Consider the following 13,262-nt stretch of genomic DNA (forward strand, 5'->3'; position numbering starts at 1 on the left):
AAACTGAAGATATTGTGAAATCAGGCTTTTAAAAAGTCAAAATAAGCAATTTAACTATTGTCAGAATAACCATTCAGATTCATATACTAATAAAAAAGACATATGTATATTTTATATTTTTCTACTATCAATTTTTTATTGTTAAAAATCAAACATTAAAGTTCCATTAAGATTTTTTAAAATCATATTCTGGCATTACGTTTCATTTGCATAGCAAATAATAACAAGGTACAATCAGTTTATCATAAGGAAATTATGTTTGAAAGCATTTATATAAATAATTTCTTTTTCTTTATATAGTTTCACTTTTACTTATAAATATTTGAGAAATATATAGATTTTTCGTGAATAAAAACAAAAACAGAAGCTGGATGGAAGAATATGAAATTATTCACAAAGTAGGTAGAATTAAATGATGGGGCAAAAACAAATGAAATGCAGCCTATGAATTCCTTTACTTCCATATAACCAATTTATGTTTTCATTTTCATTGCAACTCATCTTCTTTCCAGCAGCTCAGTTTAATAAAGATTTCTGAAATATTTAGGAGCGGTAACTTAGAAAACTAAGGTTTAAATTTATGCAATACCTTATTAACAGGAAATTACAACTACATCCGAGTCTGACATTCTGACATCTCTTCCGGGTTCAGATTTGCTGAATCATAACCGGACACGGAGACTTTCATTTTCTTCAATTTCAATTGTTTGACGTTGTAGTTATGTTATAATATGTTACCACATAGATCTGAGACGACACATATTTCAAACAACAATATGAAGGTGTAAAGGGAAAGAACATCTTTGTTCTAAGATTCTTTAAAGGAAGTTGGTCCATATTTGTGTCGCATATAAAGAAATCATTAAAGAGGCTGGGTCAACTTTTGCAGTAGAATGAATATTAAGAAAAGACAGAAACAGTTCAGTAATTATAAAATCAGCAACCAATACCTCTTTTCTCCACGCATCTCACTATTCTAGGTCACTACAATTGTTTGGAGATTATTAAATGAATAAATTATGGTTTATTTGTGGCAACGGTGGCCAGGAAATGTTGTACTCTGGAAGCTGAACTTTTTATTTGTTTTGATGCACTAGCATTTTATATTTAATCTTATTTCATTACTCTTACACGTAAATCAGATGCAGGAAATTTCAGAAATCAAAACCTATGCAGAGATGTAGAAGAACTAATAACCAATTGATTTATGACAATTATTTAGAAAAGTAATAGAAAATGCGTCATCTTCGAAATTATTTTCAAGAAAGAAATAAGCTTTCTTTTTAAATAAATTTTCGATTTATTCAGTTTTTGATTTATTTGATGAAAATTTTTAATGATTAATTATTCTTTTAAGCCTTATCTGTAAGACAATCTAAACACTAGAGAAGTAAGGGAAAAAAACTGACCCAACAGAGCTAACAGACCCAATCCAATAGATCCAAATCGACGCGCTACATTCAGTCAGTTCATCCATCACCGAGATATACGACATATTACTAGACAAGAGACTATTCATTAACTCCTCCGTCATACCATAAATACCATCAAGATGTCTAGAACTCGATTATATTTACAGCAGCATCTCATCTTCTGTTCGAGGCCCTTCCACCCCCGCCTCCAACGCCAGATAATCAAGTTCTTCAATCCATGATAAATTCAAATATTTGAAGCAAACATATATTTTTAGGGTATTCTTTATTCAAATATTCATTATCAGCAACAAATGGTTCAAAGCTATGAAGTGAACAACCACATTGAGACCTTTCCATGGTGAAAGAAAGCTTGTAAAAAATGATATTGAAAAAGGACTTTTCAAATCCTCTTCTGGATGAAATAAATCCGTCTCATGAAATCATCTTATTGATATCTCCATCTCTTGATAAGATTAGTCTCCGGCAGATGTTAAGTGAAAACATGTTTCATCCGATACTAATCCCTTTAATTCTAAAGAAGTACCTAAGAAACACTTTTCATCTTCTTGCAGTTAAGATCAACTACTTCATGAATCTTACAAGTGCTTGCTTTGATTCTTACTTTTGATTTGTCATCAGCGATCGATGCATATCAAATCACATTTTGTTTAAAGAATATTTTTACTTTATATTTGACGATTTTGTAGCTAAGACGAAATTTTAATCTCTCTTTTTTTTTAATGCTTAAAAAAATTATTTTCGAAACATTTATTAATTTTTTAACTACGATGAAATTTGAGTTTCACGGCTAAAAAATTCATATCTAAAAATCATCACTTTCAAAATTATCATCATTAAAAGCGAATCTAGAATTTTAGATTTCTGATAGCATTTCTTTACATGGATTTTTATACGAAAAAGTATGAATAAAAATTTTGCGAACTTATTACTCTGAAAGTTGCATAACTAAATTTCACTCTAGTAATAAAATGTAAAGAACTATGTCATAAACGTTTTTTAAAAGATAAATCGCATATATTTAGTTTCTTATACATACCACTCTTCGAGAGAGAGTGCTATGTCTCGTTAGAGTCGAGATCTCTAACTTAGCTGTAAAAAATTCAACGTTGAATACTATACAGTTATTCTATTTCAATGTCGAATACTATGTAGTTATTCTACTTGAATACCGAATACTAAACACTTATCTTTTGAAGTGTTCATATATTTTACATAGTTCATTTTCTTAATAGCAATTATGCAAACATTGAACATTTTTATCAAAGATATTATTGATGATTAAAAATATAGCATTTTTAAAGTCAAAACTTTAAAAAGTTTTGCGGAAGAGCGGAAAAGAAAGAAAAACATTCTTCTTCTGTTCTACTTCTATAAATATTTTCATTCTCTTATAATTCAAACCTTTATTTTAAAAAGCACACATAATTTGTTTGCAAGCGCTACAAATAAAAGGAATTATATTATTATTTCCGTATCTTAACTTTATATTTTCTAGTATAAAAAAATAAAGGAATATAACTATTAAAGAGACATGCTCTGAACAATAAGCTAGATGAACTTTCTTAAAATTATCCTTTTGTGCACAACGCTAATACTGCATCGAAAGAATATAGCAACTGTGAAAAAACAGTCTAAAGTTGAATACTTCTATTAAATCACTTAACAGCTGCGCTGGTATCGCTTGAATTCATAGCAAACTTGGAGACTCCTCTTCAACAACATCAAGTAAAGAGACAACATGTCACTCTTCACTACTGCTTTTCAGACTATGCGACATTTCAAAAACTGTTTCTATCACGAACAAACAATTTAGACAGAAACACTGCCAAAACTATTTTGCTGTTTCCGAATGCACGAATCCATCCGTTTCATCTTTCTTTTCCGCTTTCATCCATTTCATTCTTTGAGATAAAAACGTTTTAACATAAAAAAGAAGCATTGTTTCAAGATTAAATTACTTCCTATCCGCATAGAAATCAGCGAAATTGTTATAATATACAAAAGAAAAACATATCAGAAGGTAAACAATCTTTAAAATATAAAAAGTGACGGTCCTTTCATTTTTGTTCTGTTTTAGCAAGAGGTCATTATTCTTTTTTGAATCGAAACAGCGATAAAGCACTTAGAAAATGCTGGTATGTTGAGTATCTGTTAAAGGATCAAAGTATGCTAATTAAGTTTAGAAAGATATTGAAATGATAGCGAAAGAGGTGACGACCTCTTTGACTCATCTACCTTACTCTTTCCCTCAGATGCGGGTAAATAAGCAGTTGTTTCTTTTCCCATTTAATAGAAACGACTAATCAATTCAGTCTTCGAAAAGTTAAAGAAAATCCCTCCAATTGGTTAAAATTAAAAGTTCAAAAATCGAAAGCGTTTTCTTTTTTTTCCTCACTTAAAATAATTAAGGAATTAAAAGCTAATTTCTATATGTCAACGAAAATGAAGAGATTTTATGAAGATTTGCATCCTACAGTTTGCTTTTTATTTAATTATAATATATTTATATTTGTATAGACTTATTACTCTTTTCATCTATTTTATCCATTTACATATTGAGACAGACGAATAATAAAGATAACTTTAATAAAATTTTTGACTGCTGCATTTACTCTATTCCTTATATCTATCTACCTATACCTATTTTTATATGTTGGATTTGTTTCATGAATATTTAAATATTTGAAAAAGCTTCTTCTTTATGCCCAATCTCCTGTCACTATCTTCACATTTATAATTCTTATCCGTATATTTTGTTTAATTTTTCATTCGATAATTGCAATGATTATAAAGTATGGTATAAAAGTAATACACATGTAATAAATGTTATGTCTCACACCCGTCTATCTGATAGAAGCCCATGGGGAATTTGGTGGGGGGCGAAAGATTGTATGAGGGAAGCATATGTTACTGACCTGTAAGACAGGCGTGGTCTTTGAGGAAAGCTGCCCTCGTGCTGCGAAGGTCACGGATGATGCTAATTTCTAGAGGAGCTTCGATGGCTGAGAAGATAGAGGCCCCGATTACCAGAAAAAGCAAGTAGAAGGCGGACAGCAGGATCAAACGCAGATTGCTCTTGCTCACGGCCATCGCTCCTCTGACCATCCGTGCCTCGAGACGCAGCCTACGTTCTCGTGGCGCCCTCTCGCATGCGCAACCCTCGGCTCTCAGACGATGAAAGCGGGAGAATTTCGAATAAAATCGAGAATCCTTTGAAAACGAGAAGATTTAACATTGAAGATCTTTCGAGATTAATTTTTTTTCGTAGTTTGTTGTTGGATAAGTTTTAAAAATTATTACCCAGATATTGACTTGTAAAGCTTTTTTTTTTTTTTAAATAAAATCAGTTTCACCGGTTTAGGGATCACTTTATGAGAATAATTTTACTAAAGATTAAAATTTTTTTGAGGCATAGTCTATATATATATATATATCTGGTTGCTGTGATAGCTGTTAAAAGTCTTCATATTTTGAACATTCTTATTTAGTGATATTCCTTAATATTGCCTTTATATATAGACATGGTGTTTCATATTTTTCTCCGCTTTGAGATCTTCTTCATGCATCAAAGAATCAAAATATTTAGATTTGAAAGAATAAACAGATAATTGGATTTCTCACCAATTAGTTACCACCGCAATTAACTCAAGCCCGTTTGTACTTTCAAAATGTTAAAATGGAAATAATTTTACAGTAATGAGATGATTAAACGATAATAAATGTTTCATTTATGCATTAGAGCTGTAAACTAGGTTTTATTCCAAGAATATTATTATGGGTAAACTATATATATATATATATTATGATATCCTAGGTTTTATTCAAAAAATATCATTTATTCTGATCGGTTATTATGGGTAATCGATAGCAATAGTATTTAAATATTCTAAAAAAAAAAAACCTCTTTAACTACTTGAAAAATTTAATTTCAACATTAAAAAATATCACTTCATACATCATCCATGCAGGAAATCATGACTCGTATTTAACGGTGTGCACCGCAAAAAATAAATAAATTGTGTAATAAAAATTTTAAAGAAAAGATCAGAACGCATATATTTAAAACTGTTAATTCTAGATAACAGAGTGATTCATACTTTCCTCATTACCAATTTCCATTTTTTATTTAGTTATAAATAAAAAAAAAGTTTATATTTTTATTAAATTTAATAATTGACTAAAGAATTTACTAATTTATTACATTTTTAACTTCAAGAAGCAAAAGTTTTTAATTAACAAGTAGAAAAAAACGAGAAGAAATTTTAATTAACAAGTGATTATTACAACCATTGATTAGAGATCAATTAATAAAGATCAATTAAGTTATATATATATATATACACATATATATATATATATATATATATATATATATATATATATATATATATGACAACCAAAACAAATTGAAATATACTACAGTAAAATGTTATAACGTCCTTTTAAAATCTTGAAAATCACAAAGAAAAGTATTCTCTTTCTTTACTAGAATAAAATCTAGAAGTTTTATTCAGAATGATATATTCTCGTATGGACGTAAAATAGAAATAAAAAAGTTTATGTTAGAATTCCCTAAGGTTATAGTATTTCTGAATAAAAGAGTTCGTTTCTTTTATCCGTTTCTTCAAGTCAAAATCATCTGCTTTTGACTCTGAATTTCGGCATAAAGATATTTTAAAGATTTCATTTTTTTATATTGCATTATGTACTTAAAACACTAAATATGTCATTCTCTGAACAATTTTCTTTCGTTTGTTTTTTAACGAATGTCGTATAAATTTTCATGACAAAGATGTAACGTTAAGATGTAGAGAGAATTATTTAATTAAAGGCAATAAATTTAGAAGCATTAATTACTTAAATAACATTTCTTTGCCAAAATTCACCTTTTTAAAGTAAAATATGTAGTAAGCAAATGCTTTTTTATGACATAAATTATTCCAATTATTCAAAACTGTGTATGAAAAATGCGACAAATAAATATAATTTTATTGGTTAATTACTAAATTTTTCAAAAATTATTCATAAAATGTAAAATTGTTAGACTCGGCTGTGAACTTAGTAACAGAATTATTTGAAGAAGAATATTTACGTGGTACTTGGTAGCAAAATAAGAATCTAAAATTACCAGAACACGTCATTTATAAGCTTCAAAATTTCAAATAAACTTCGGTTTTGGGGTTTTCATCTGAACCAAATGTCCTGAAATGCTATTTGTACAAATTTTCAAAGTGACAATTTCTAACTAAAAACTTTCGAACGGGATATCATGCATAAGAAACAAGCATAAAAATTCATTTTTTGTTTTAATTATTTACTAATTATTCTTCAGTGATCATTATATTTCGCAAATTCTTAAGTTAATTTATCCATCTTGAAATAATTATCGTCGTAAAATATCATAACAAAATTTCGAGAAAAAACAAATTTTGAATATTATTTAGAGAAATTTGTATTACTCTATCATGAATTTCATCTCCTTATAGACATGATTTAAGGAAATAGAATAAAAGAGAAGATTTCAATTTGGTATCAAAATGTATTTAATCTATGTAAAATATAATAATAATAATATGGTATGGCTAATAAATATGGCATCGATAAACAGTTTCTAACTACTTAGATAAAAGAAATGTACATTAATATCTTTTCAATAAATAATTTGCATGCATGATTTAATTAATAAGAATATAAAGAGAAAATTTGATTTTGTGTGATCAGAATAAATTTAAGATAACAAAATCAAATTATATATTTATTTTCAACGAAATTTGATTAGGCAACGTATGAATAAAGGAATCGGCAATCAATCATTCCCAATAAACTAACCCCCATAACTTCGCTTATATTAAAACCCTTAAAATGATTGCTTTGCTGAAAACAGTTGTTCTTGGGAAATAATATATTTACAAAGGAATCTTATCTTTTTAAACGAATTACTAATTCCATTTTAAAGAAACTGGCAAACTTTGAAGGCAATCGAATTTAATAAATGTTATCTTTCACTACCTTTTTTTTTTTTTTTTGCGATGTTGATATAGCTTGCTGATATTTCTTCAATAATCTATGGATATCCTTTTGATTCGAATCTAATGCAAAATTATTCAATTTTATTTTATCAGAAATGCTTTAAAAATGTTTGCAATGGAAAATAAAAGCAACGGGTAATATAAGCAGTCGATTCAAAAGAATAAAATATTTAACAGTTTCAAATAATTCAAAAATGTCTGACAACAGTGACCTTTTCATTAAAACCTTTAGGCGCTCTTTTTCTCTCCGAATTTTAAAAATTAAACTATACTACTCCTAGTCATTTTAATCAAATAATCTGATTCACATTTTCAGTTCAATTTTGGTACATGTGATATTTTCAGATCTTTTCGTATCATGATCAAATCAGACAGTAACACAAATAATTTTTATTGCCTAAAAGCCATATGTGATTTGAAACTATAATGAATCTGAAATAGATACAAACATTTAAGGAGTTTTCTCACTTTTTTATTTCGTTCATTTCAATTCAATACTTAGAAAAGCCAATTGAAGAAGAACATTGGCGTTTCAAGAAATTGTATTAATCCTTGTTCCCCGAACACAGAATGCGAATTAAAATTTCAGTTTTATGCAACATAATTTAAGATAGTGTGACTTGTAAAGTAAAAACAGAAAACTCAAATTTATTTTTCATACTTACAAACTAAGACACCTTTTTTTCTTAGAAATATCAAATACATATTAGTATTATTATTCATTTAGGTGCTTGACTTTTTGTTTCTTATCAAATATGGAACATTTTTTGAAACAGATTTATAAGCAATTTTCAGTCTAATTCTAACCGAAATTGTCGACAATAACAAATCAAAATGTTCAAAAAAATACCATTCATAAAAATTCCGTTTTTAACTTCAAACATGAAACGGCGTTTATAATTTCACGCAAAAGCGTTTAACATTGATAAAAGTAATAAAATGGAGTCATGATTCTAATTAAAAAGGATACTTTAAAAAAACCTTCCTGCACGATTGTTATTTTGTAACCATCTTATCCTTCTGAAGTTAAAAAGAAAGAATAAGTCAAAGGTGAAATGAAATTAACAATAACTACTGGAGATGGACTTCCCTGAGTGCCCACACGCAAAACAGACTTTCGTCATAAAACCATCTGTCATCCAATAAACCATCTGTAAAAAAGTTTTTGACAAAGAATATACAAACATATGTTTGTTTGAACAGTTCTTCGCGTTAGCATTCTTAATTTTACTTGGTATCTCATTTCCTTCCGTAATATATGACTGCAAGTTTATAGATATTCTATGCAGGGATTTGATTTCATATCTTTATCTGAAATGCATATCATATTTATATATTAACTCCTACTGTAAATTTGTAAGACTCGTCCTTTATTTTCTTTTACAATTTTGAATTGACTTAGAATAACAGAATAAAATGAAACACTAATGGAAATTGTCGGAAAATTGGATTTCTAATGATGGAATAAATCTTACAGATCCAGGACTTACTTTACACTAAGTGTGAATTTTTCCCCCAAATTATCAAAATCCATACATCTTCCTCGTTTCAAGTTTTAAACGGTAAATCATTTACAGAATAAAATTTAGAAAATCTACTATTCTTTCACAGGCTTTCGAGTTTCCTTAAAATGATATAAAAAGAACCATTTTCCAGCTTCAAGTGTAAAAACTGAGAAATACATTTAGAAAGCTAAAGAGTCATAGATTTCTGCTCCCAAATGAAATTAACAAAGAATTTAACTTCCCACTCATTATTTTTCATGTAAAAAATTAAAAACATAGTTCTTGCATTAACAAACTTCTAAAAATTATGTTTCTAAACTAGAATTTTTACCAATATTGGTTATGAGCAATATTCTAAGCATATCCTCGAAAACAGAATGACTCATCTATTAACTTAAACTTGTTTTTCAGGAACAGTTTTCCCATAATGGTACACAAGCATCCTATTCTGTATAAGAAAACTTTAAAAACATATTATCTATACGAATTTTTTTACTTTTTCATAATCCTTTGTCACTTCAGAATCTCCGGGGTTAAGAGAGAATGCAACTGCGTAGCGAAGAGAAAGCCAGAGAAATATTGCTGGCCTTGTGGATCTCTAGGGCTGGGAGCGCCGTGAAGATAAAATATTTTTGAGATTTAAGAGACAAATATAACGAAAGGATGAAAAATTATTTTATACTTTTGGCGCTACTTTCTGGCTGCGTTACATGCTTTAACTTTTACGCGTGAAACTTTTGATCGTGTTTTGAAGAAGATAAAATAAACATCCTATAACAAAATACATGAAATGCTTTAAAAATTCACTATATTCATTAGAGAAATGATTATTTCATTTATCATTTCTCTTTAAAATTAAACAAGTTGGCTTTTTTGTATTTTTTTAGTAAAAACAAAAATAGTTGAGAATTGTTTTTATTTTTCCAATAAATTCTCCTTCTAAAATATCCATCAGTCAACACAGAGTTAGATTAGAAGTACATTTAAAAACTAATTTGCAATTTAATTGCAAATCATTGTATGGTTGTTTTACATGGAAATGTGCGGAAACGTGACAGAAAAGTTGACATTTACAAATAAAGATCGGTATAAAGCAACCTAAAAAATAATTGTTTTTTGATTTCTTGATTTATTGCCATCTAAGTAAAACATAAGCGGCTGTGAATTTACATTTATTTTTTGATACAATTGTCCAAGGGTCTGTTTTTATAGGGGGAGGGAAGAGTTTAGTTTCTTTTCACCCTATTTTACGGTTAACTTCCATTTCTAGATTTTTGTTTTAAATATGATATAAAGGAAAATTTCATTTTTGAAAGAACAAAATAATGTTTCCCTCTATCTTATCTTTCATACTATGGAACTATGTACCGCTTAAATTATTCTTCCTATATTCAGAAAGAATTCTAGAGGTGAATACATTAATTACTTTCAATTCGAAATTTTTCAATTCCTTCGATTTCTTTCAACAGATTAGTAGATTCCTTGAGAAAAAAAGCTCATAAAAATGTTTGCCAGCTTAATGTATTTATAAGAAAAGAGATGATTTTTCTTTCTGCAGTGAATTCAAATTCCAGAGTTCGTTAAAATAATGTTTTGATAAGAGTAAAAAGATAACATTTTGAAATAGGTGAACTATTTCTTGAACATGGGGACGTTTATAAGAAATGTACATTATTTTAATGTCACCTAAATTTAATTAAGCCTGCACCATTTTACAAAAAAATGTAAACCACAAACAAGTGTAAAACTATATAGATATTTTTTTTATAATGGATTGCAATATTGATTAAAATCCAAAATCATAAATTAGGAAATCGATGGTTAACTCATGCTTTGCTATTATTCAAAGAGATAGATAAATTAAACAAAATAAGTGAGTATAATCAAATATTCCAATCATATCATCCATTATATAACGCAGAATTCACGTAAAATTCTTTATTAAAGGAAAATATTATATTTAAAAGAACAACTTATTTAAAACATCTGTAAAATTTTTATTCTATAATAATGGCAGCAATAAAGATAATATAATCCTCTCTGCATATGAAAACATTGTTTTTATTAATAAGAAGTTCACTGATTAGGTAATTATCACATAATATTCACTAAACATTCCTTATGTTTAATAGTATTTGTGAGAAAAATTTGAAGAAAATCTATCTAGTAGTTTATATTCTGTAGCACACAAACTTTTTATAAATTTTCACTTTTATTTATATAGTTTGCTCAGGAAATTCGTGAGCATCCTGTAAAGAAAATGGAATGACCTGTCTTACATTTAAAAACCAATTGCGTTAAAATGCCACCAGAGTATCTGTATTTTGCCTTGACTTACTCAACTACCGATATCAATTTCAAGGAGAATATGTTACCCATTACCATGGCTAAAATGGCCATACAATCTCATAAGCTCAAAACAAACAAGGATTTATGGGATAAGTGCCTGAAGAATGAAACAAAATGTCACAAGCGGGATTTACTGCTTAATAGATACAGTGTCAGATAAAGTATATAAGGAAAAAGAGCAATCCTATTCGACACTTATCACGGAGAAAATAGCAAACGGGGTAGTTCAGTTCATTTGCGCCAGTATATAGGGAGTTAAAATTTTACATATCTGCTTTCAAATATAGTTATTTTCCCATTTTTATGAAATAGATCCGAGTTAAGTGAGAACACATTCCTTGTGCAAAATCTATTGAACAAATAAGAAATGTATAAGAACAAATAAGAAAATTCGAATATATTTCCTTCCCGTGAAAAAAAAAGCATGATCATTTATTTTATCTTAATCTTAAGGGCAATTTTAATTCTTTTTCAGTTATTATTTTTCTCCTGTATATAAAAAAATGACAGCACAAAATCATTAAGAATAAAAATTCTTGCATTATTTTTCCTTCCGTCATGATATTAAAATTTGATCAGAATTAGTGATTTCCGAACGATACAGAACTTCGAACATGGAACTAGTTCCTACGGCTTTTTCATAGATTTGATATCTTGAGGGCTCTTTTCAAATCTTTCGTAGATTAAGGGCAGTCTATTATTAATATCATCGAATAAATCAAGAAACAATTTCAAAAATATAATTAATATAAAGGTTACACATTTTAAGTCAAAATTAACTTGATGTTGAATGCATTCCTTGTCATCTAAACCAAGAATGCATTTCAACAATATATGTAAGCTATAAACCAGGTTTGTGTAAAATATTTTTTTATTTATGAAAAGAATTCCTGTTTTCGCCTGTTTATAGAGGTTAAAATTCCTGTCCTATTTTACAATCAACGAAACATTCAACTTTTATTTTTACTTCCTATTTTTCTGATGCTTTCGTTCAAGTGGATTTTCACGAAAATCACTTTAAACACACACACACACACACACACACACACACACAAAGTTCTTCGCTTCTGCGGCTAAAATTTTAATTTCGTTATTTCAAGACAATCAAAGACGCTTCGAGGAAATACGATGATTCTTCCCAAGACGAACATTGAAGTGATTGACAATAGTGATATTCATAGCTTCACAACTCGGTCAGTTTTAGCTGGAGAAGAGTGGTATTGTTTTTGTTTAAAATGTTATTGTGTCAAATATATTTTACAAAGTGTGCCTGACTGGATGGAGAAACCGTATAAAAGTTTAGATTTTGTTTTCAGTAGCACATTTTTCACGCTTACTGCATAAAATATGAATCTGTGGTGATCCTGCTTTCATCAAGATGACGTCGAAGTTTAAGCTGCGAGCTCGTGCAAGCGGATTAATCATGCACGAGCCAAATGCCTTTTTTTCCTTTTTTCGAAATTTATATATGTATTCCATTTTAACCAGTAAAATCTTCTTCTTAATGTTTCCTTTAAATAAAAATGTTATTTTTTTACACCAGTTATTAAATTGAATATTATGGATAACATCCATAAATCTTTGGGTGATTTAAAGTATTTTTACAGCTAATAATATATACCTACTTTTAACGGTTTAAAAATGTTGGACCACAATAAAATTGTACGTTTTACGCAATTACATTCAATTTGACTTGTTTCATATTTGCAAAAATTGAACTTTTTTTAAAAATCTATTTTTGACTTAATTTCTAATGCTCTAAACTGATGACTCTCCTGACTCTTTGTGAAATTTTGTACAGTTGTATATACTCAAATACATTACACAATTTTAATATTTTAAAACTTAATTATCAGTTAATTTAATTAAACTTCTATTAAATGTTGGTATTTCATTTGGCAATGAAGGTGAAACCAAATTCATATTCAGTAAAATTTTAAAAA

General features: G+C 28.3%; 1 protein-coding gene across 1 annotated transcript in view; it reads right to left on the minus strand.

Annotated features, from left to right (window-relative positions):
- Window positions 1-4,526, minus strand: part of LOC129960143 (potassium channel subfamily K member 1-like) — a 59,623-nt gene extending 55,097 nt beyond the window's left edge. Inside the window, exon 1 of the mRNA XM_056073320.1 lies at window positions 4,352-4,526. Coding sequence (XP_055929295.1) covers window positions 4,352-4,526 — 175 coding nt within the window. The remainder of the gene's footprint in view (window positions 1-4,351) is intronic.
- Between the last annotated feature and the right edge of the window lie 8,736 nt (window positions 4,527-13,262).

Source organism: Argiope bruennichi, chromosome X2 (genome assembly GCF_947563725.1).
Source record: "Argiope bruennichi chromosome X2, qqArgBrue1.1, whole genome shotgun sequence".
NCBI lineage: Eukaryota > Metazoa > Arthropoda > Arachnida > Araneae > Araneidae > Argiope > Argiope bruennichi.